Below are 25876 nucleotides of genomic sequence, written 5' to 3' on the forward strand. Positions count from 1 at the left end.
TTGAAAGGGGCTTTGTTTAAACCTGTGCCCACAAACCCAGTATGTTTTCAACACTGTAGAATATATACGGAGGCAGTGATAACTCTCATTCTAGTAAAGATTTAAAGGTCTGTATGTGTAAGTCCCTATTAGGCTCCATTCATAAAATGAAGAGTGAGGTGGGTAAGCCTGTCTGGGTAGAGATTTGAAGAAGCAAGGACACACACACACATGAACAGCAAATGTATGTGCAAACGTACACCACGTATCAACTGCACTTCACCCTGAACTCACTCTTCCTTCCCGTAGACCTGATGCTCCTTTGTTTTCCATGGGGGTGATTAAAAACTGGAATTCAGAAATACCAATGTACTATTGTGTCTCTATTAGGTGGTTAACTCAAATTCAGGTGAACAAAATGCAGAATCTCTACTCTTCCAATAACATCATGAAAGTTACTTCATGAGGAAGTACGGTTGAATGAAGCAAGGGTGGGACCTTGCTAATGTCCCTTGTTATTGTCTCTATTTCTCAGCAGAAAGGGCAAAAAGAACAGTTGCCATATCCGACATTTCCATGGGTACAATCACATTTACTCTTCTTTGGTCTTGGAGTTGGGACGACTTCCATAGGATCAGCATGGCTTACAAAGTTCTACCGTGACCCCCTCCCAAGGAAAAGACCCTTCTGCTTCCCTCAAAAAAAAAAAAAAAAGGACACACCACAGGCAGGTAACCATTTATTATGCTTACCGATTTGGAACCAACAGAAAGCTGTACAGAAAAGAGCTCTTAGAAAGAAGACAGATGGGCTTGGGTAGGACCAACTTTTATTAAAGAAGGAGGGACCTGGAAGTGAACTGATAGGGTTCCGGGAAGATCAGCGTATGATGTATCGTACATAAGGGACTTCGATGTCCTCTCCACTCTGGTTATTGCAACACAGCTCAAGTACCAGGGTCCGGACGTGGCGGCCAAGGTCTTGCTTCGAAACAGAGCTCACGATCTGGGTCATCCTGAGTCAGACAGCAGAAGATCAACGCAAAAATCAAAAGGTAGAGCAAAGAATTCCGTGAACCACTCTGAGTGGTACAGATGGAACCTCAGAATACTACAGAAGGCCTCCTCCTCCCTGCCCGGATACCAACTCACCGCTGATTCAACCGTTCCTTAAGCTTGGTAGCTGGCATAAACATGGAATAGAGCATAGACACACCTTGGGATAGCATGGTGATCTCCAACCTGTGCTCCTTCTGTGGAGAGGGGGAAAAGAGGAACAGTGGTTTCCGTGAGATGGACAGCACACAAGTGCTATCCCAGAGGTGGCACATGAAGGAGAATGAGCCTTACCTTAAAGTACTCTAGGAACTGCTTCAAGGTCATCTCCTCACCATTGGGCTGTATGCCTTGTACCTCAAAGCGATCCCACAAAGTCCACTCGTGCTCATAGTACTGAGGGACAAACAGGTGTGACAAGGGGTTACCCTAAGTGGCCCTACCATCTTATAGTGGGATCAGTCACACCCCTTTCCTTTCTCCAGAACCTTTTCATTTTCCATCCCTTATTCCAAGCAATTGAAAGAAACTCCTATAGTGACAAGAATGGTCACTCTTTCAGTCACCTAGCAGTTGCACTACATTTTCACTCAGTTACCTCCTCCTTTTTATTCAAACACAGTAGTCCAGACTTACTGTCCATAAAGGTATCTGAGGCGTGAGATTGATGAAGTGGGCTCCGCACACATATTAAAACTGCATTGCAAAAGGTCTAATATCCTGTTCTCAGGCCTAGAAGTGGTTAACTGAAATCACGCTCTTTCTCTCCTGTCTCTCTGAACCACCAAGAGACTTCTAGGAAATGACGGGTAAAATGGAAAGTGTTTAGGCTGACAGCCCTCCTACCCGGTGACGTGGAGGAGGAAGGGGTGCAGAGAAGCTGAAGAAGGGCAGGGCCAAGTTGATGAAACCGTTTTTATAGGACTCAAGCCGCTGGTGTCCCTGGACCACCTTGTACAACTCCAGACACACAAGGCCAACTACAGCTGCTGTGGTGGTGGCAATGGCAGGGATGATCTTCCCTGCGATCAGCTTGCTCTGTGTGTGAGAAAGGACAGGATCAGGAGAGATCATGGTTCAGAGAGGACAGAGTCTGTGCGAGGCAAGAAGTGTGGGAAACCCCAGCTTGGCAAGATGGGATCTGTACTGTCTTCACCTTATGCCGGTCTGCCGGGGAGATGTCATAGTTCTCTGCCCGAAGGTTGGATGCAGCCAAAATGAAATCCATGTGGAAGTTACTGTCATCATCCTGTTGGCAGTGAAAGAGACTTCTGTAGCCTTTGAGGAAGACAAACGTCTCCCACCCCAATTATATGCAAATACAGTGAACAACTGGGTTCCACCACAGGCCTAGACTCTTGAAAGACGTGGTGCATTTAACAACCCTCCTGTGCATTCCAAGACCCCTGTCCAGTACCTTTTCAAAGTCAATAGGACACATCTTGAATCCAGGGAGCATAACTGGACTTGGAAGGGTGGCCATGAGCTTTTCCAGGTAGACATCATCTGCGGAATGGAAGGGAAATACCGTCAGTACTGTCAAAAGCACCCAAGTGTCTGAAGTAGAAGGATAATCCAGGGAGGAGCAGTTATTTGGGCAGATAAAAATCTTGCAAAAGACAGGAATTCTTGAACAGAATAAACAGAAGGAGAGAGAAAACCACCCGACCAAAAGGACAACAAGAAATGGTTGAGGCCAGGTGCTGGTGGCTCACGCTTGTAATCCTAGTGACTCAGGAGGCTGAGATCTGAGGACTGCAGTTTCAAGGCAGCCCAGAGTATTACTGAAGTCTGTAAGACTCTTCTTATCTCCAATTAACCACCAGAAAACTGCAAGTGGTGCTGTGGCTTAAATGGTAGAGCACTATCCTTGAGCTGAAGAGTTCAGGGAAAGTGCCCTGGCCCATGGTTCAAAACCCATGACCCACCAAGAAAAAAAAAAAAAAGACGATTTCATTGTCAGAATCACAGATAGATGCGAGCTAACCCAGAAGGCTGTGTGGAACTGAGGTGTTAAAACCCATGCAGAATTAATCAAGGGAGCAAAGTGAACAAAACAATGAGACTACGCCTTAGATGTACAAGTATATGCAATTTTATGTAATTCTATTACATGCATACAGGAGACTACTACTTAGCCTTACCAGGCTAACGTGACTTCTAACACTGAGAACAATGATATGGACAAAGTCAGTAGGGAGTGGGTCTCCCTGACATCTGTCTAGGCACAACTGAGTCTACTTTACTATGTGAAATTAGCAAGACACACGAAGAAAGATCCCAGTACGATTTCACTTACATGCCACATCGAGATTCAGGGAACTGACATACACAGAAAGCAGAAGCAAGTTTCCAAGGACAATGAGAAGCAGAACATAGAACAAACCGTTTAATGGATATACAGTTTTCACTGTGTAAAAACATGAGAGAAAGCCCAGAACCCTGTCACACAGAAAATGTTGATACATTTGACACCGGTGAATACAAATCACGTAGAATTAAGAGCCAGGTAGAAAATCATATGTGTTTTGACTGAAGTAAGAACAAAGAATAAGAAATGGGAAATGTAAAGGAGAATTTCAAGTGAATTCAAAGAAAATGTAAGTGAAGCACTGGAATTGGAAAAATGGGGAAAATTCTGAAGAGCGAGATACAGTCGAACAAGAGCAGGGCTAAGGGATAAAATGATTGTTTACTCAAGAAAATGTAGAGAGGGAGAAACATGTGGGGGAGATGTATGTATTGAGGTAACACAGAAAAGAATGTCAGGAGCCAAGGTACTTGGGAAAGGAAACGTGGAAGAACGCAGGCTAGTGAAAAGTACAAGAGATAAGAAAGGCAAAGAAGAAAGAAAAGGAGTAACCTGATAGTTAATGATGGGGAAAGAGGGACACAGGGATGAGAGATGAGATGAAGGATATTACCATGTGAAAAGCATACAGAGAGGCACGTTTCGGGGTAGATGTGCAGACAGGAAGATGGGAGTGATCTGCAAGCACACACACCCAGCAAGGTATCAAGCAAGGGATCAGCCAAAGCACTGACCACAATCATCTTCCTTGCATTCCTGAAAAGAAAATTTCAAGGAGAAACACAGGAAAGAACACATAAAGAGGCCAATGCTAAGACAACAAGGAAAGAACATGCTAGACTGGTGTGGTCATGACTTAATTCCAGCACTTTGGACTCTAAGGCCGGGGGATTCTAGCTTTGAGTCAGCCTGCAACTCAAAAACAAGTTGGTCCAGTTTCAGTTCTCTTGCAATATTACAGTGGGAAACAACAACAACAAACCAATGGGAGTTTACCTCTACCAATTTGATCCTTCCCTTCTATAGAAACAACATGAGAGGCTCAAGGAGAAGGGTGTATGGAGAAAGCATGGCCACAGCATTGTAGAACATGACCCATGGCAGAAGACTACTGAGGAGGTTTAGATAAGATGGGACAGGTTAGCTTGTGACTTCCGGACAAGGGTCCAAACACGCTCACCAACAGAAGCACTGCTGCTCTGCAGCTCCTGGTCAGAAACATGGATCTTGATGCCAGACTTGGGGGTAAACGTGGGGACCTGAAGGGACTGTATGAACGTGGCCACGGCAGCACGGTCCCGAGAACCTGTCAGTCCATACGTCTGGGCGAACAGGTTGGCAGCGGCCATCACATAGTCCAGATGCAGGGTCTGGGGGAGAAAGCAGCATAATCTAGGATGCACAGTATCTGCCCACTTCTCTCCCATCCAACTGCCACTAGATGCTTGGTGGCCCCACTGGGGGAGAGGGACTTACGTTATTCACATCAAAGATGAGTGGATGGGGACAGCGTTTGGGCCCAGACCAGAACAGCGCTCCTGAGCTTGAAAGCTATGAGAATACAAAGTTTGGGTGGGGGAGGGGTGTTTGTTGTTGCTGGATTCTATTTCTTACAGGTTACTTAAGAGAAGACTCTAGGAATCCTGACTTGTCGTCTGGTTCCTTGATGTCCAAACTCACTATTTCTAGCTCTTCTTACGGGGTCGCACACACACAGCTTGTTAACAAACTCGAGGACTTGTTATTTTGTGCAAGTACTTACCACTAGGCCAAACTCCCAGCCCTAATCTTAATAAATGGAAATAGATCTTCATAAATCTCCTTTGAGATCAACATTCATCACTCGATTGATCTGGACATGTTGGTATGGACAGGAAATGTACAAGGCTCAAATGCAGCTGAGACCAGATTACACACACACACACACACACACACACACACACACACACACTCACCTACCTGTTGTCTGTAACTTAAAAATGCCTCAACTATACCATGGACAGCTCTGTTAATGAAGCATGATCCAGCCCTCACTAACATGCATTGAAAATGATGGACAGGGCAGGGAAAGCCCTATTTGAGCACACAGGACAAAACCGTGTATTTACAGAAAGCACCAGCTTAAATAATCATGGTCCTACGGAGGGTAGCAGCATGATTGCCTTGGTCCTCTTTCCTGGAAATGGTTACGATTAAGATACACAAGAAACATCCCATACCTGGTCAGGAGGGAAGTTGAACAGTAACTGCTGGATGTTGTCGGAATACTGGGTGTGCCAATGCTGGTAGGCCCATGTCACACAGTCAGACCAGTTGTGGGGCAACTGCAGCACCAAGCTGCGCTCTACTACCTCCAACACCTCCAAAGGCTGGTTCCCTGCCAGATTCAGCGTCTGATCCACAAACTTCGAGTCCCTATCAAAGGTTTGAGAAAAAAAATAGCTCTTGCAATGATAGTCACACATTTCTTCATTCAGAACATCGGTTACTATAGCGTCAAATTTCCAATGTTGCTCAAAATACTCCATAAACAAAAAAATGAAAGAAATGCTAACCTATGAATTCAATGAAATGAATAGTCTCCCACTACCAAACCAAACAGAATTATATGAACATCATCAAAGTTACAGACACCATTCTCTGACAAAAACACAGAAACATTCTCAAGGAAATTTTAGAAAATAAACACACTGACAAGATCATGTGCTATGCATGACTTATTTGGGATATCTTCCAGAGATGCAAGGATAATACCAACGAATAAACAGAATCAGATCGTCAACATAATACCAACTAATAAACAGACTCAACAGGTCACCAGGCACAAAGCATGTAATCATATAAATTCTTGAAGAAAATAATGGCCTTGATAAAATTCAACATTATTTCACAATATGAGCTTTAAAGAAAGTAGGAATAGAAGGATTATCTCTACATGTCATTATCTGGTAAATCTACAAAATCTACAAAGTCTCTAGCCAACAACATTCTACACTGAAGAAGCTACTGAAAGCAATTCCTCTAAACCCCTGAACTCTTCCACTACTCTGATTGTTCTTAGAGTAAATAACAAGGCAAGAGACATGTAATAAACAGAAATAGGAAGGAAAGAAGTCAAGTCATCCCTGTGTGCAGATATGATCCTATACCTCGGAGTTCCTTCAGAGGCCCTCAAAAACTCCCACATCTCATCCACATTATGGGCATGGTTGTAGCATACAACACCAACACAAACCAATTAGCAGTACTTACAAATTCACAACAAAAACTGAAAAACTTCAAAAAGAAAGGAACAAAAGTATGAGAGGCTGCAAAGACTGCTATGTTCATGGATAGCCCAAAGTAGTTCAAGAGGTAGACTCCCTGTGTAGCAAACAGGAGTTTCAAGCCAAGTATGGCGAAAAAGTAACAAAAACTGAAAAGGATAAACACACAGAATTTAAAAGATGATGCACAAATGGCCAATACACACATACAGAAATGTCAATATCCCTAGCTATAAAAAATGCACAGCAAAGATGGGGGTGCCTGTAGTCATACATACTCAATAGTTCACTAAAGTCAATGAGATTCTTATCTCCAATTAATCACCAGAAAACCAGAAGTAGTGCTAAACAAAAACAGCCTGTGCCTAGTATCCTAGCTACTGGATACTATGCTTGACTGGAAGAGTACCATGCCAGCCATGAGTAAAACAGCAGGCTTTGGGTTCCAAACTTAGTACCAGTACACACACACACACACACACACACACACACACACACACCCTAAAGACAGAGCTACCATATGATCCTACCTGACACGCTATTCTTAGGCATGTGAGTCAATGTAAGACAAAGTTCCAGAGAGATACTTTCACACTGCTATTCAGCAGAGCAATATTCACAACAGCCAAACTATACTTAATCAACCTTTGTGCCAACAATTGGTAACACAAGCAAATGGGGTATAAAATGTAATTATCTGGTCATGAAGAAGAATGAAAAGAACAGAGCTAAAATAAGAAAATACTATTGCTACAGTAGTAGTAGTGATTATTACTACAATTAATAATGTGACTTCAATTTCCAATAAGGACTGATGACAGGGGAGGGGAACTAGGAAGCAGAAAGAGTAGGAAAAGAAAGAGTGATACAATTAATGTGTACACATGTATACACAGAACACAATATGATGCACATGTATATACAAAATACACGTGTATATTTGTGTATGTACATACATAGAAACATATACACATACATAAATATGGTGTATACATATGCCTATGAATATGTAGGTATTAACATATGTGATGCAATAACAATGGACACCTAAAAAGGTAGGGAGGCTAGAAGGGAGGGGGGTTAATAGAGTATAGTGGGGAGGAGTGAATTTGATCAGTATATGTGCTCACGATGTGTAGAAAAAAAAATAAAAATGGTTATTGCTGAGTATGCCAAAGATAAGGAGAAGAATTTTGATGACGTACATGAGGTACTGGTTAACGATTTCTGCCGGCTTCTTGAAAAGTCCTTCAAACTCGTCCCGAGCCCACTGCAGACAGAGCAAACAGAATTATGCAGTGTACTGGCTGACCATATATACTGCTGTAGCTATCACAAAGACCATCAGGAAATGGCTAAGAGGAAAAGCACACATTACTTCTGGGTAGGAGATCACAGAAATCTCTCAAACACAGTTCCCAAAATAAATTTCCCTCATATCTCACCTGCAACTTAAAAAACAAAAATAAAAAAAAACAATGACCTTGACCTGCACAAGTATTTACATGTGAAAACATAATAACTGTTTTATCGTAAGCACATCAATGAAAAAAGAAAAAATACCAACACTGATAATCAACTTTTACAGTTCCTGGGCTTTGTGCAGGAGATAGGACAGAAATTTGTATGTGGCTTATTTTAGGAGGTGTCTAAGATTTACACAATTACTGAAGCTGGCAGCTCTAGGCTCTGCATATTCAGACTCAAGTCCAGTTCTCCCTACATTACCTGCCTCTGTGACTTCAGCAGGTGTCCAGGAAACAACCAGGCCTCGGTCTCTTTTAAAAATAACAACTGCAGGGCCAGGAGTTTGGTTCACTGTTAGAGTGCTTGCCTAGCATGCAAGAACACTGGGATTTAATACTACATACACAGAAAAGCCGGATATGTTTCAAGTGGTGGACAAAAGCTTTGAGGAAAGCCCAAGGGCAGTGCTAATGCCCTGAGTTCAAGCTCCAGGACTGAAAATTTTTTAAAAAGAAAGAAAGGAAGAAAGTCCTTAAAATAACATTTGCCCTGGGCCAGGAGTTTGGCCAAGTGATAGAGTGCCTGCCTAGCGGTAGTGACTGTCAAGCAAGCACAAAGACCTAGGTTCAATTACTCAGTACCACATACTTAGAAGAAAATAAAAACCAGAAATAGTAGAGTTCTATTCTTCAGAAGGGCCAAGGACAGTGCTCAGGGCCTGAAGTCTAAGCCCCAGGACTGGCAAAAAATAAAACTTGCCACAGTATAAATATGCCGTATGTCTATGGATAGATGACATACACTGAATGTGAATTGCACATATAGAAACTGGGATGACAGACCAACTGCTGAGTAAATTTTCAGCAACACTTAGAAAATCTAAATGTGTATAGGAAATCTTTAAAACAGTAAAAGGAATAAAGGTACCACAGCATTAGCTGTTTGTAAGGATGAGATCTGGAGCTAGCATAAGCACAGTTTTATGGTCCCATTTCAACAAACATCTGGATGTGATGGCACACTGTGACCATGCAGCTAAGACAGAAATCAACAGAAGGATCCAAGTCATACCCAGGCTCAGAGTGAAGCAAAAATTGAGACCCTGCCTCAAAACAAAGCAGAGCAAATGAGACTGGGAAATAGAGGTCAACACATGCCTCATAAGTACAAAGTCTCCCCAATTCACAGGCCACAACCACCAAAAAGAGAGAAAAATATTCTGAAATTTATTTGTAGTAGAAAAGCACTGAATGCATGGAAACATCCTCAATCTCCAAGCTGGGTACCACTGGCTCACACCTGTAATCCTAGCTACCCAGGAGGCTGAGAGCTGAGGATCATGGTTCACGGCTAGTCTGGATAGGTACATTCATGGGACACTTAGCTCCAATAAGCTACTCAGAAAAAGCTCAAAACGGCCCTGTGCCTAATGTGGTAGAACCTAGCCTTAAGCACACAGAGGCTCAGGGACAAAGCACAGGCCCTGAGTTGAAGCCCCAGAACTGGTAAAAAAAAAAAAAAAAAAAAAAAAAAAACAACAACAACAACAAAAAAAACCTCTCAAAATATCAACATTCTCTATTTTCAGATATACAACAAATTATATCTTTTATATACTTTCAGACAAGAAAAATGGGGAAAAAAATAGAGAGGGCTTGGAGATGTGGCATGAGAAGGAGGTAAAATCCAAGGACCCAAGATGAAACCCCAGTACCACTCAAAAAACAAACACCCACAACTAAAGAAAATAATTTCTAAAATTTTAGGTTACCAGTGCAATCTCACAAATTTGAATAGTAAAACTAATAGTCATGGATTTTCCACATCTGAAGATAAAGGGCTTGGTCGCAAAGACATCATCCACCTGTCTACTATCACTTCCACCCCCATTCCTGAGCTTGTTTACCTGCAGGGTGTGCTCGATAGCATTGGGGAAGTTCTTCAGTGTGCAGATAGGGACAGACTTCTCAGGAGGGTCCTGGCTAGAACTGTAGGACTCAGTCAAGTAGGGGATGACCACCTGCACATTGCCCTTGGTGCCCAGAGTGCCAGATTCCAACAGAGGCTTGCGATAGTACACACAACGGCGGTCCACATATAAGCCTTCACGGAGGAGATAGAAGACAAGTATGCACACAGGAGGAACATTTGGGTGAGACAGGAAGACAACCATTCCTCCATGCCCTCTTTCACATCTCTGCCCTCATCCTAACCCACCAACCACCAAACTTACGAGCATCCACGTTGTCCAGAGCATTGGCCACACCATCCAGGTTTTGGAAGAAGTCATCATCATAGACATGCTCTGTGTCAGGGCCCACATGGTTCTGGTGGCTCATCACCCTGATGAGGGGATTAATCTGGCGCACTGCTGCTGCAGCCGTGTCAGACTTCAGTTTCTGGGTGGCAACAAGGAAACAGAGATGTTTCCCACTTACACTCTTATTCTTAGGGCAGATTTACCTAATGATGGTTCCAAGTTGACCAAGCTCCTGAGTAAGAGACAGCAATACCTAAAACAATGTCTCAAGATGGTGGCAGGAGGAGAGAAGAAAAGGAAACAACTCACACAATTAATCAATGGATCAGACTCAACACACCATCTCATGTTTCTGTTTTAGTTAATGCAACCCAGAGTTGTGTGACGTTCCCCCAAAGAAAACCAAAGTGGTAGTACTAGAATAAGCAGAATCCCCCCGAAACCCAAGTTACCACCCTTATTTGAGGTAAATTCTCCCTTCAAATGCTCTCTTACATTCTTATACCCATTCTGGGTCTTTGAACAAATGCACATTCCCAAGCAGCCTCCCCTGTCCACACTGCACAAGAGCACCTTCCATGTCACCTCTAATTTCTCTGTTTTGTTTCTCAGTAAGCTTTTGTACTTGTTGGAATCTAACAGTAAGTCTGTACCTAGTCACCATTATTTGTCTATTGCGGCAGTCAAACAAGTCTTAAAAAAAACAACAACAACTTCCAGAAGAAGTCTTATGTGTGCCCCGATGTGTATGAGTGCATGCTGGTCCTGAAGTAGGAAGCCAGGGGCTAGATCCTGTCATCCATGACATTTATTCCTTAAAGCTAGCATTCTACAACCAGAGCCACGCTTCTCCTTCTGGCTGTTAGGTGGCCAGATGGGAAATAGAATCACAGAGTTCCTGCCCAGGCTGGCTCTAAACAGTAATCACCAGGTTCAAGCTATGACTGCAGGAACAAGCCAGCAGCACATATCCCAGAAAGTGCTTTTGTTAGATGTGTACTCATTCTTGCCCAAATGATAAATTTAAACACAATACTAGAGAGTAGCTCATTCAAAGACGCAGTATGTAAGACACACACACATACGCATGTACACAGAAACAATATGATTCTAACGACTGTTTCATGGGATAATGAAAGGAAAGAAAACAATAGAGAGGATAAAGGGAGGGTGAATAAATTTCAAAAATCAGCGCCACTAGTCATGAATACTGAACAAAATAATCTTAATGAAAGAGGCCATGTCTGTGGCATAATGGCAGAGTGCTTGTGTAGCATGCATGAAGCCCTGGGCTTGCCTCCTCGATACCACATACACAGAAAAGGCTGGAAGGGCTCAAGTGCTAGAGCCCTAATCTTGACAAAGCTCAGGGACAGTGCCCAGGCCCCAGGGCTGGGGGGGAAAAAAAACCCAAAAAGCAACATAATGAAGGAAGTTGCTGACCAACATGGAGAGGGAGGTAGGAAAGGAGAAAGGAATGGACAGAACCATTCTGGTTAAAATGCAACATGTAGAGATTAGATGGTGAAACACTTGATCCAACAACTGATATGCCCTTTAAAATAAAAAGAAAGGAAAACAAACCTCAAACAGGCTCTTGGGGTTGGATACCTCTGAAAGATAAGAGGATAAAGGTACATGGTAAATGAGGATGAACTTGATCAAAGAATGCCTTTGTGTACTTAGGGAAACAGAACACAGAATTTCCCTGAAACATTTTTAGAAGGGTGGTGGGGAAAAAAGAAGGTGATGAAAGAAATCAGTGTGGCTTCTTAGCAGAAAGAACAGCGCTGGAGGAATTTCAATTCCAAACTTTAGACTCTATTACAGAGCTATAATTCTCAAAACAGCTTGGTACTGGCACAGGAACAGGCCTGAAGACCAATGGAATAGAACTGAGGAACCAGATATTAAACCACCTAATCTTTGACAAGGGAGCCAAAAAAATAGAATGGAAGAAAGACAGCCTCTCCAACAAGTTGTGCTGGCAGAACTGGTTAAGCACCTGCAGAAAACTAAAGTTGGATCCTTCTTTGTCAGCCTGCACTAGAATTAACTCCAAATGGATCAAAGACCTGGAGGTAAAAGCTGACACACTGAAAACTCTACAGGAAGGAATAGGGGATACACTAGGCCTCCTTGGCACAGGTCGAAACTTTCTTAATAAGGACCAAGAATCACAACAAATCAGAGAAAGGCTGGATAAGTGGGACTGCATTAAACTGCAGAGCTTTTGCATGGCAAAGGACATAGCTACTAAACTAATCAGGAAGCCTACAGAGTGGGAGAAGATCTTCACCAACCAAACAACGGACAAAGGCCTCATATCTAAAATATATCAACAACTCAAAAAATTGAATCACTCCAAAACTAACCTCCAAAGTAACAACCATCCCATTAAAAAATGGGCCAAAGACTTAAAGAGAGTCTTCTCTGAAGAAGAAACCAAAATGGCCTCTAGACACATGAAGAAATGCTCAACATCTCTGGTCATAAAAGAAATGCAAATCAAAACAACTCTAAGATTCCACCTCACTCCAGCTAGAATGGCCAGGATCAGGAAAACGAATGACAACAGATGCTGGAGGGGATGTGGCCAGGAGGGATCACTACTACACTGTTGGTGGGAGTGCAAACTCGTTCAACCACTATGGAAAGCAGTGTGGCAGTGCCTCAAAAGGCTAAACAGAGAACTCCCCTATGACCCAGCAATTCCACTACTTGGCATTTACCCAACCATCCAGAAACAAGGACATACTAAACCCACTAGCACAACAATGTTCATTGCAGCACTATTCACCATATCAAAGATATGGAACCAACCTAGATGTCCCTCAGTTGATGAGTGGATCAACAAGTTGTGGTATTTGTACACAATGGAATTCTATGCTGCTGTCAGAAAGAATGACATCGCCCCATTTGTCAGGAAATGGAAAGACTTAGAAAAAATCATATTAAGTGAAGTAAGCCAGACTCAAAGGAACTTAGGCTCAATGGTTTCCCTCATTCGTCATAATCAGTAGAAACCTTGGGCTCTACTAGCAGAGATTTGCAATAGAGCAAAATCTTGATACATAAGGACATATAATGTGAAGCTAATTGAAAGGACCTTCAGGATAGTGAAACAAAAGCCATATAATGAATGAATGTTGTCCTTAATGTACTATGTTGTCTCTCATCTCCTTTGCTGTCCCTTGGTTATCTCATATTGGTATAATATCTCACTTTGTTATCTGATATATTGAATTTATTTGTATTTGGATATTTGAAATTTGATAGGAAGGGGGGAAAACCAAGACGTTTGGGGGGTGTGTGGGGGGGAGGGAAACGGGTACCAAGACATGTGAAAGGGTATCAATGTGTGTGAATTAATGCACCTTCTATCTGGCAAATATCATGTAACCCTTTTACTAATTACAATAAAAAAAAGAATAAAAAAAAAAGAAATCAGTGTGGACAAGATACACCGTATGCATGTAAGCTGATGGCACAATGGGAAATTCCCTAGTAGCACTAAACTATGGTAATAAAAATTAGCATATACTCGTTTGAAAAGTAACCTGTCACTGAATCACAGGAAACTTCCTGTAATTTTCTTCCAATTGACAAATGCAGTTTGAATGAAAAAACACTCACTATCTTAGGCTGTTGTGTCTTGGTGGTTCTGGGGTTTGAACCTATAACCTATATGAGCAAGTACAGCATGTGAGGCAATCCCCAGTACTTCCCGGTTCAGTCACATTTCACAAAAGGTCCTGGGTCCTGAGGCCAGCATGGACCACCATGCTTATAACTATACTCAAACCACTAAGACCTCACTATGTCAGGATTATTCTTTGAGATTAGAATCTCACTAACTTTATACCCTGTTGGCCTCCAACCTACGTCCTATCACTGTCCCCCACTATCTTCGATGTCACATCTGAGCCATCCTACATGACATCGCTATCATGTGGCCTCAGCAAGGGCTACCAACCAGGAGTCAGGATATACTTTGAGAACGTCTTCAGTTACTATGCAATCTTCGTGCCATTACAAAGCCTGGGAACGGCTATTTTGGCTCCCTTACCTATTCTAAACGTCTAGGTCCTAGAATGTAGCATTTAAAACAAATCAAGCAAGAGCAAGTGAAAGTAGCCTTTCCTAGAAAAGTCTGCTACAGCCTTACCATATGCCCATTTTTCTACTGTCCAAGAATCAAAGAAAATACATAGTGAGGAAGGAGTTATTAAAAGCTTGACAAGTCAGAGGAAGCAATATGATGCCAAAACAATAGGGAGCCAGCCTAGCTCTCCCACAAAAAGAGAGAATCAGGGAATCCCAGGAGCCAACTATCTTAAGAAATCAACAACTACAAATTTAAGAAGCAACAGATAAGTATACAAACCACAAAAGAAACACAGATAAATCTTATATAATTCAGGTAAAGCTTATATCCAACACTCTTAAAAAATCAGAAAGGTGAGGACCCAACCACCCCCCCCCAACCCCTTGCCTCCGAGATTCGGCTGATGCCGGGCAGGAAGCCCTGAATGCGAGCAAGCAGCAGAATCCAGATGCAGGAATCCCACACAGACTAGGCACAAACACCACAGACAATGGCTGAGACCAGATGGGAGGTGAACGACCCTTCAACACCATGGAGCAGCTCACAGCCAAACCCCCAATGAGTAAGTAGCCCACTGGCTTCCCCCAAACCCTCCTGGAAAGCAGAGCTGGTGGAGAGCTACAAAACTTAAACCCATACCCCACTCAACCCCACCCAAGAAAGATTGGCAAGTGGGGGGGGGCGCGCAAGAAATTCAGAATCATGTCCCTTCCTCCAACAGCCCCCTTCCCAGGCCTAAAAACAGGTGTGGAGGTGTTCCTGCTCACACCTGCTCAACAGCCTCCTCCTCCGCAGGCCACTGAAACTGGAGACTAAAAGGGGCTAAGACCCTGCAGTTCCAACCGTGGGTGGGGTTATGTGGAGGCACACCTGCTTCTGAGTAAGCCAACATTTAGTGGGGTGCTCTCCTGCCAGGAGCCTCTGGCAAGCCAGCACCAGGGGGACCTCCCAATCGAGTTACAGAAAAAAACACAGCCAAAAGCAATCCTGTACCTCTGACGGAAATCAGTGGTGCACTCTGCCCTAGAACGGAAAAACAGAAAGAGCTGGGAAAGTAACCGCGAAACACAGCGGGGGGAAATGGAGGGCAGACCAGCAAGGGCCGAACTTGCACTTTGAGAACCAGAAAGGCGTGGCTCCACCCTCAGATCCCACATCCTCAGCTGGGCCCTGCCCCTGGGAACAGGGCTGGAAAACTAGTAGTTGGGCTCGCTGAGACCACCTAGGTGCATAGCTGCACACAGCCTTAGGAACCTGAGGACACATCAGCAAATGCTGCAAGCTCAGATGCAGGCAGCAACAGAACTAATGTGGCTGAGAACCACACATATACACAGATACCCAGAACCATGAGCCCCAAGTAAAGACCATTGCCTACTGACCACAAAGCAAACTCCCACAAGGCGGCAGACATCACAGTGACAAATCATGAAATAGATAAACAATCAAAGTCCACACAAATACCAAAAGGAAACAAGAGTGAAGGAATGAAAGAACTGTCACCATCCAAAGAAATGACACCTGAAGAGACTTGAGACATGACTCTCTCCAGGGAGATACTGTGGGCATGACTAAAGAGATTAAAGCAGAATTTCAAAAACAATTCCTGGACCACACATGATGGGCTCAATGTCCACAATGCAAACTGAAAGCAACAGATTGACTGAGATGGAGTCCTATAGGACATTAGGAACAGAAGATAAAACACAAGCGCTAGAAGAGTGAGTCATCAGTCTGGAGAAATCTGTCAGAATTCAACAAAGAGAAGGCCAAGAATTGGCAGGCACAGCCAAGAAATCTAATCTTCCTATAATACAAATTGATGAGGGGGAGGAGTTTGAAACAAAAGGAATGCGACACTTATTCAGCAGAGAACTTCCCCAACCTCAAAAGGGAAAGTCTCACATTACTGAAGCCTTTGGGACGGCCCACAAAGCTGGCCACAGAAGGAACTCCTCCGGACATCTCATAGTAAAAAACATTAGACCTGAATATTAAGGAGCTGATCTTAAATGCCACTAAAACAAAGAAAGAGATATATACTACAATGGAAAAAAAATTTAGAATCACTGCAGACCTCTCCACACAAACCCTAAATGCTTGGCAAAATATCATCCATGTCCTGAAGACCAACAACTGTCAACCCAGACTGATATATGCAGTGCAATGCATTTACAATTAAGAGAGAAACAAAAATATTTCATTCCAAAGGGAAGCTGTATGAATATATGCTCAGTAAACCACCATCACCTATAAATCAGAAAACACAAAAGGGGAAAAGAGCAAGAGAGACACAGAAGGAAAAATAAATAATGACCAAGGACGCTAATCACTTTTCCATAACTTCCCTAAGTGTGAACAGGCTGAACAATCCAATCAAAAGACACAGAACAGCAGATTGGCATAAGAAACAAGACCCATCAATATGCTGCGCCAAGAGACCCACCTCACTGCCAAAGACAGAAACAAACTCCAAGTGAAAAGCATGGAAAAGAATTTTCTACCGCAACGCACTGTGCAAAAAAGCAGGAGTAGCAATCATAATCTTTGACCAAATTAACTTCTCAGTAAAATCAGTGCATAAAGGTAACGACGGCCACAACCCATTTGTATAGAATATTACAATTATAAACTTTTATTCCTCCAATGTGGGAGCACCTAAGTATATCAAGCAAACTTAAGTTACAGAACAAGGTAGACTCACACACAGTCATAGTAGGAGACTTCAATACACCACTCTCACCAAAAGACAGACCAAAAGCTAACCTAAATGACACCACAGCCCAGCTGGGCTTACCAGGGTATACTCACAGAGTCTTCTACCCAATGGCAAAACTTTATACATTTTTCTCAGCATCCCATGGAACACACTCCAAAGTAGATCATGTAATAGTACATACAGAAAACTTAGGCAGACACAAGAGGACTGATATAATCCCCTGCATTCTATCTGATCACAGTTGAATCAGACTAGTTCTAAACAACATAGTAAAGGGTAAAAAAAAAATTCATACACTTGGGAGCTGAACAATACACTTCTGAATGACTCCTGGGTTACAGAACAAATCAGAGAGGAAATTCAAAACTTTCCTGACTGTAATGACAATCAAGATACATCACAAACAGCAGTATTAAGGGGCAAATTTATTACACAAGGAGCCCATATTAAAAAGACAGGAGAAGCTCATGCAAACAACCTAAAGAAAGAAATTGAAGTGCCTAGAGGAGCAAGAAAAAGTTAATTCTGAAACAACTAGAAGGACAGAAAAAAACAAAAGTAAAATCAGAAATATCAGAAATTGAAATAATGTCTACCATACATTAAATTAATACAGCAAAAAGTTGATTCTTTGAAAGAGTCAACAAAATGGACAGACCCCGGGCAACATTAATCAAATAAAAAAAAAAAAAAGAAGAGGGGAGACTCAAATAGACAAGATTAGAGATCCTATGGGAACAATCACGACTGGTGGGAATGTAAACTAGTGGAGGTTTCTTAAAGAACTGAAAATAGACCTCCCCTATGAGCCCACCATACCACTCCTGGGCAACTAACCTGAGCATCATAACCCAGGACACCTGCTCAGTTATGTTCATCTTTGCACTGTTCACAATAGCCAACCAATGGAAACAACCTAAGTGCCCTGCTGCAGATGAACAGATACAAAAAATGTGATATATATACACACAGTGGAATTCTACATAGCCAACAGACAAGAGAAAGCAATGGCATTCAGTGGGAAGTGAATGAAGCTAGAGCAAATCATGTTGAGTGAGATAAGTCAAGACCAAAGGAACAAAAAGCACATGGTATCTTTAGTATGTGGATACTAGATTCAAACAGTACAAGAGCAATGACCCAATATTTGGGTACTCAATGTTGTGGACATGATCTTGGAGATATAAACATAACCACATTGGGGCAGAGAGTTTAGCCTAGTGGTAGAGTGCTTGCCTAGCATGCACGAAGACCTGGGTTCGATTCCTTGGTACCACATGCATAGAAAAAGCCAGAAATGGTGCTGTGGCTCAAGTGGCAGGATGCTAGCTTTGAGGAGGAACAATGCCCAGTCCAAAGTTCAAGCCCCAGGACTGGCAAAAAAAAAAGTGCTAAAATAATCATAACCACACAGACATAAAAATCTATGATGAGCTATATGCTCTACAGACATATATACTCTATAGACAATGTTTTATTACATAAATTAATATATACCTATGACATACAAACACTGATCTTAATTTTAATTATGTTCTAAAGTCTAAGTGCCAGTGATAGCATATAGAGATTCCCTTCTTGAATACTTGTTTATTAAACATGACCTTTGAAATATGAAGTAGAAATCAATGCTAATAAACTCTTTAATTTAAAAAAAAACTGACAAGTCAAAGAACATAAATATTCACTAGAAATCTGCCTAATTTTAGGTTGGAAGGCAAAAGAAAAGAAATGGGATTAAGGTTGGAAAGCAAGAGTAAATCTGTTATAAAGGGACAGGGATGGGAAACAAGAAAAAGAGAGCTAGGGAACTCTAATCTATCATCACTCACTGTGACATCCCAGGGACGGAAGAGAAACTGTCGGTTCAGATTGGACTTCTCAATGGTGTCCATGTCTGTAACTGTGATTTGCCCATCTTCCCCACAGCCGAGCCCAATCATGGCAAAGTTCTTGAGCAGCTCACAGCCAAGAGCACCTGCACCCACCTGGAAAGTAGAAAAGGGTCTAATCAGAATGAGTGAAGGCAACACAAGGCCTCCCACTACCATTCTCTTGCACTGCAGAGTTCCCAGAAGGTAAGATGCAGATCCTGGGGCCATAAAATCCCACGGCTGCCTGAGAGAGGAGTCATTGGGCAAGGGAAAGTAAAGGATGCTTCAGGCTAGAATCAAGACCAAAGCCCAGAAAGAATGGGTGGTCCACGATCAGGAGACGAAAACAATGAGGGGCCAACAGTGTCATTCACCAGGAAGTACTTCTGCTTGCCAAGCTTCTCTTGCAGGTCTGACCCAAATACAGCCACTTGTCCATCATAACGGTTCTGACGCTGGATCATGTGAAAAAAAGGCAGGTTAGTCAGGAGCTTTCCCAGAGATAGTCCCTCCCATCCTACTGCCTCTCACTGACATACCGGGAGACACCGGTCTTCCATGAAGGCTACTTTCTCCTCAGGGAGACATTCCAGGGCATCAAAATATAGCCACTGCCGGATGGGCATGAACTTTCCAGAACAGGCCTATGGAGTGAAGGCCATCCATCCAGTCAAAGGGACAGGCACAGGGAGATCACAAGGGTCAGGAGGGTGCCTGGATCACATCAAGACATGCCCTTCCCCACCCGTGCTGACCTTCATGACCTCCTGGGCAGCCAGGCCTCCAATGAAGGCATTCATGGGTGCCAAATCCCCAGCAGCCACATAGGACAGCTTCCGGATGAGATCTTCATCCAGATTTTCCTGCTGGACTGCCGGTGCAGCTTGAATATTCACAGCTTGTGCTAGGGCCACCAGTTCTGCTGCATCCTCCTGGTGGGTCAGGAAGACCAACAGAGAACCCCTCATATTACCATGGCAGTCGCAGTAGGGAGGAAGAGCAGAGGGAAGCACAAGCATGACAGAGCTTCAAGCCAGGGAGCCTGAATGGCTCTCCTACCCACCCGCCTACCTCATTGTGGGGCCGAGGTGCCCTGCTGTGTTGAGCACAGAACTGATGGAGAGCCTGGAAGCCAATGTGCAGCTGAGCAGGGCGAGAATACTTGGCAAAGTCGGTTACCACAAAGTCTGGATCTGCCAGTGAGGCTCCTAAGGACTTCTGTGGAAAGCGAGGTATTAAGACCAGAAGTGTGAAAACAAAACTAACCCATCAACTGGAAATGCCTAAAACACCAGCTTTTCTTCTAATCTTCACTTCCCCATACTCACAAAACCAATCTTCTGAGATACTTTCACTTGACTGACAATGCCTCCACGAATATAGTCAGAGAAGTTGGAGGTGTCACAGATACTAAACGTGTACGGACCTGGGGAAAAACAAAATATGGACAGACAACTGGTCAGATCATGCACTGTCCCTCTTTCCCTTGTAAATTCAGTGGCAAAATCAAGACAAGAACTGGACGAGCCATTTTGTCCTACCTAACCCATTACCAGTGTTCTTGACCAATTACTAATACTCAAACCATCTCCCATCTGATTGCATGCCTACACTATTGTTAGCACTTAAGAGGCTGAGGAAGGGGTATTATTTGATTTGAGGCCAGTGGGCCTATTCAGAGGGATGCTGTGTTAAAATGTTTACACCCACTAACCAGTAACAGCAACAACAAAAAATGAAGGCTAAGATTATGGTTCAAATGATAGACTGCTACGAAGGTATAGACTTTGCATCAAAAGTTTAGTATCAAGAAAGATAAGGAAACACACCAGCCAACACTCTCTCTTCTGCCCTGGATCTAGGCCAAAACCTACACAGACCACATGTATTAAGTGTCAGCCAGAAGGCATTCTGGTTGTGTCAAGCTTCTTCCCTCTCCAGTTTGACTGTCACCTTCAGACCTTGAGACCAAAAGACTATTCAGCTCAGACCCAAAGGGGCTTTTCCACATGCTCTTATGGTTCAGTACAAATGACAGTATTAGCTTTCTATTATATCCCCAACTGACCAAACATGACTCAAAATTCTGTCTTCTCAAAATTCATGTCTTTTCTAACCACAATCTAACATCTCACCTCCATTTCCCCTCACCACAGACTCTGTAGACATTGTTTCCTTACCAGCAGATGGAGCTCAACTCAAAGCCCCATCGCCCTGTTTCTCTTTAGCCATAACCCTTACCCACTCCAGTCCACAGAACAGGCCTTCTAATCCCAAGACTCAGATCAGACCCAGATGCATTCCTTAATAAGCAAACCTGACTCAGACAAGACCTCACTGACTCTCAGGCACCCTTCTTACTTCAATAAACAAGAACAGACGGGGCCCCAAATTTCCACTTTTGGCCCTTATCTTTCCACCTTAGCAACTACATCATAAAAAACACATCTCACTTTAGTAACAAGCACAGTTAAGCAAGAATCCTGAGATTGTAAACAAAGGGGATGAGATCTGAAATCACTGCCATATTACTGTCTAGGCACAGAAAACAGGAAGGCGGGGAAAGCCAAGTAAATTCCCTCTGGTTGAGACAGACCAAAGTGTTCAGTGCCTCAGTACCAGAGAACAAAGACAAGGAAGGGAGCCAAATTCAGGAAGAAAGACCCTATCTCAAAGAAAGCCAACCCACGAAAGAAGTTGAGACATGGTTTAGTGCAAGAGCATGGCACATATGAAATTCGAAAGACTCAAACATTAAAAGAGAGGCAGGGAGCGTTTCCTAGTAGTACAGTATCTGCCTAGAATGCAGGAAGCCCTATGTTTGGTTCCTCACTACCACATACCCAGACACAGCTGGAATTGGTGCTGTTGCTCAAGGGCGAGACTTGACAAAGCCCCAAATCAGAGCCTACACCCTAAGTTTAAGCAGCAGGACTGGCAAAAAAAAATAAGCAAAACAGCACCAACCAAAAAACACCAAACCAAATAAAAATGTACCCAATGAGAATACAAAACCACAAATGAGACCATTATGGTAACTCCTAAATGATAAGGGAAAAAAAAACAAAAACAGAAGCACAGCAGCAAAATCTCAGCAAAATCACAATACCTGGAAGGGGAGGGGGATGAGAAAAATAACTATCATTACAGAACAACACAGTAAGAATGAATGCGCAACATTAGCAATACTGGAATAAATCAATGAAGGAATGTTAGCAGTCAACCTAGAATTCCATTCCCAGAATAAAGGTCCTTCAGAAACCTACAACAGGCCAGAGAACAAGGATCATGAAGCAACTGATTGCATAGCATGCTTTTGTACCTGAATTTAAATTCCAGGATGACTACAAATGACAAAGAAAAGAGAGAAAAGAGAAGCAAAAAAGAGAGGCAAAAACAATCTCACATGTATTAGATCTACAAGAATTACCAGCAGACCCAACACAGGAAAAACGCCCAAGTCATCATTCCAGCAAACAAACATTTTTCATACTTCAATCTGGGTGAATAAAAAATAGCAAACTATGAAAATATTTGGGAGTGTGGTTAAAATACTTTCTTGGAAAAAACCTGAAGGTATAAAACCTGAATTTTTCACACCAAACAATAAAGAAGCCTATAGAAGCACTTTCTTGTGTCAAATTTTTCTGAATGTTCAGGCTTTTTGCATAAACACTTGTCCAATTCCAGATGCGTGTTAGTCTCAGTAAGAAAAAAAAAGCAACAGTGATAAATGATTGCCCTGTAAAAAGGGAAGACAGACTTTACTGAAAAGAATATATCTATTAAAATTAAAACACAGAAAAGAAGGAATGGAAACACTAGTGGACATAAATTGTGAGTCTGCACCTCTTATTTTCTCAGTCATTTCCTATGAACCATCTCTAGATCTTACTCAGATTCCAGAAACACAGACTTCTCTCTTGGACTCTGGGACAGCCCACACCCAAGAATATGGTTCACCCTGGTTTGGTCCACCATTTCTCACCCCTACAGCTTTAGCATACCCAGCACTGTGATCTCTGTAGGATGGAGACCATTGAGTTCACTCATGCCCTGAACTTCTGTGAAGGACACAAAGTCGCCACTCTCAAACCCATGCCGAGATTCATCCAGGCAGGTGACAACTCCAGGATTATCCTGCTTGGAAAAGAATAATGTTCAGAGACAAGTTCAAAGTGCCTGTGGACAGGGAAGATGGTCATCGTGCACCTGCCAGGGCTGGCCTCCTTACCTTGGTGACCATAGAAACCATCGCACTGAGTGGTTGCTCCCCAGTGGAATCTACAAGAATCATTTCTTCTCCAAAATCACAAAAGAGTTGCCTGTAGAGGGAGATAATAGAATTAGACCATGAGATAGTGCCGAAGGTACTCTCTGGCCTATCAAGGCCCAGTGAAAGCTTCTAAACAACCTCAGCCATCACTGGTAGGAATCAGATGGCTCCTATGCCACACAGCAGGAATGAACAAGCAGAACTGGAAAGCTGGCTGGCTGATGAAGAGGGCCTGGGGATATGGTAGAATATGAAGACAAAAGAGGAGGAGGCACTCACCCAAATAGGCCCCTGGTGTCTGCCACCACCAGCTTGATTCCACGGTTATGACAGATCTCACCCACCTGCAGCTGATACTCCAGAGGAGAGTTGGTGAGAACCACCACCTGTAATGTCAAGAGGCTCAGGCTGAGGTTCTGACACTGGAGTGAGAGGGAGCAAAGGACTGAAGAGGAAGGCTGACAGGAAAGAGGGGAGGGTAGTGGGACAGATTTTGCCTGCTCAGCCTTCTTCTATAATGGAGGCCTTCGTAAAAGGGAAAATTAACCCCCACAAAACAGAAGAACAGAGTCTGAACAAAACTTTGGCAAATATGAACTGCCATCCCCCTACTACTCTGTTGAGCCACAGAGATGAATTTCCAGTCAAACCCTTGTTTTTCTACCAGTACACACATGTTCTACTTCTTAAGAAAATATTCTTCAGACATCATTTGTGCAAATTTCTCAATATCCTTCTGGATTCTATTTTGGAGTAGAATCTATTCTAATCTCTTTTAGAAGCCTTGGTGCATTAGTTCTCTCAGACCACCATAGGGTAGTTTATCCACTGATAAACACCCAAAGCATTCCTCTAAGCATTACACTTAATTAACAAACACCTGTAAGACACAACCCTCACCTCAACTCTCACAAAATCCCTACAAGGAAGACATTTTATTTTTCCTGTTCTGGGAAATTCAGGCAGAAGAGTTTAAGGGACTTTACTATGGCCGTATCATTACAAGAGCTCAAAAACTATACACATCAAGGCAGTTTGGCTGGTCCAGAGCTTGCTTCTGGTAATGACTATACACAGACACACTCATGCATCTCTCCCTGAAAATAAGTGAATGTACCAAAGACAAATGCAAACATGAATTTCATCCTCTATGTCTAGACAGACAAAAGGACCAACACATCTGAAAAAATTATCTTTAAAAGCAAATCTTCTTCTATAACCTGGCTCATGTAGTAGGGAACATACTGAATATCAAGGGAAAGAGATAATTCCAGAAGGAATGTGAATTGATTCAAAGAGGGAGAGAAGGAGAGGGAGATAGGGAAGAGAGAGAGGGCAGGGGAGAGAGGGAGCGATGGGAGGGAGGGAAAAGGAGAGAGGGAGAGAGAAAAGAAAATTATTTAAACAGGATGATGCTGTTTTGTACCTGGAAACCATTCAGGAAGTCTTCTATCAGGGGCCCAGTGTACGAGCTGACAGGCACATAGCTGTTGAGCTCAGCAAGACGGGGCTGGGATACTTCAGCTCGGTTTTTACCAATGTCTTCCTCGCGAAGGTAGAACTGAGGGTAGTAATAGGCAGGACTGAAATAGATGAAACTACTCTCATGATAGGCTGCAGCTTTATTAAGGGGAAGAGAATAAGAAGTACCTGTGAGGACAGGTCACTCCACTGGGCAGTCCCCGGGTCATGAAGGGTGACAGCCTTGACCCCTGCAAGGATGATATTCTTGGCAATTTCCACACCTAGTCCCCTCAGGCCAGATATCAGCACGCTGGATGTCTGGAGATGCTTCATTGCTTCATGACCCAGTACATACCTGCATAAATGTAAATCTCCCTGTTAAGATATATATACTCTGTGCCTCCTCCCACAGGTCAAATCCATCCCTGGAAACACTTACAGTTGCCGAGAGTAAAGACCCTCATCTATGTGTGTTTCACTGGCTTTTGAGATTTCCTAGGTGTGGAGAGAAACAGTTTCAGTGGAAATAAGTAATAGGAACTAGGGTAGAAGAATAGAATCGGGATGGAGGTGGTACAGCCCCACCATCCAATCAACCCATCCCTCATTCCAGTCTTCAGGAGGAAGATACTCACTTTGTTTGTTCCAGAGGCCATGGCGAACAGGACAGAGCATGCAGTGGAGCAGTCAGAATGCAGCTGGAATGAGATTCAGAAAATCAATGTTTCTTAGTGCTCTGCTGTGTAAGGGAGGATCACACTTGAGGCACACAGGAGCAGGCCCTTTCTATCCGGGGCCAAAGGACATGCTAGGAAATTTTTTATCTACTGATGTAGAACGGGAAGGCAATTGGACAATGCAGCCCCCAGAAGTTCACTAACACTGACTAGATCCACTACTGCAACTGTTTCTCTGACCACTCACACTGAACTCCTGTGAAGGCTGCCATCAAAAGCAGGGAAAAAAAATAAAAGCAGGGACAAGGCCCACATTAAGTTTACCTTTCTTTATGGCAGATTGGGACTAGAACCAGTGGGCTAAACGATGGTTTCCTAGGAACTGGTTGGAGAGGCAGTGGGTGGACTATGTCTCATGTC

At 43.1% G+C, this 25876-nt stretch overlaps 1 protein-coding gene across 1 annotated transcript; it reads right to left on the reverse strand.

Moving 5' to 3' along the window:
* Positions 1 to 758: 758 nt before the first annotated feature.
* Positions 759 to 25467, reverse strand: LOC150040318 (ubiquitin-like modifier-activating enzyme 1). Its single transcript, XM_090327326.1, has 25 exons — positions 25415 to 25467; positions 25219 to 25274; positions 24966 to 25134; positions 24742 to 24876; positions 23595 to 23701; positions 23274 to 23364; positions 23047 to 23179; positions 20368 to 20465; positions 20111 to 20257; positions 19795 to 19971; positions 19579 to 19683; positions 19414 to 19494; positions 18998 to 19153; positions 10312 to 10477; positions 9985 to 10181; positions 7817 to 7881; positions 5565 to 5760; positions 4822 to 4896; positions 4526 to 4715; positions 2452 to 2540; positions 2191 to 2283; positions 1881 to 2072; positions 1329 to 1430; positions 1131 to 1231; positions 759 to 994 (listed from the first exon to the last, which is right to left on the reverse strand). Exons 1-25 carry the CDS (start codon positions 25433 to 25435, stop codon positions 859 to 861), a joined length of 3078 nt encoding a protein of 1025 aa, XP_090183452.1. The 5' UTR covers positions 25436 to 25467; the 3' UTR covers positions 759 to 858.
* Positions 25468 to 25876: the final 409 nt, after the last annotated feature.

The sequence above is a fragment of the Megascapheus bottae genome, chromosome Y (assembly GCF_031878675.1).
Source record: "Megascapheus bottae isolate mThoBot1 chromosome Y, mThoBot2.hap1, whole genome shotgun sequence".
NCBI classification, from domain to species: domain Eukaryota; kingdom Metazoa; phylum Chordata; class Mammalia; order Rodentia; family Geomyidae; genus Megascapheus; species Megascapheus bottae.

Bases quoted from the DNA above. Each gene is read 5' to 3' on its own strand.
- LOC150040318 (XM_090327326.1), bottom strand. From the start codon at position 25,435: ATGGCCTCTGGAACAAACAAA. The intron at 10,478-18,997 runs GTGAGTGATGAT...GTTGCCACCCAG, and splicing joins TCCGTCCCTGGGATGTCACA to AAACTGAAGTCTGACACGGC. The intron at 2,284-2,451 runs GTACTGGACAGG...CACTGCCAACAG, and splicing joins GTCCTATTGACTTTGAAAAG to GATGATGACAGTAACTTCCA.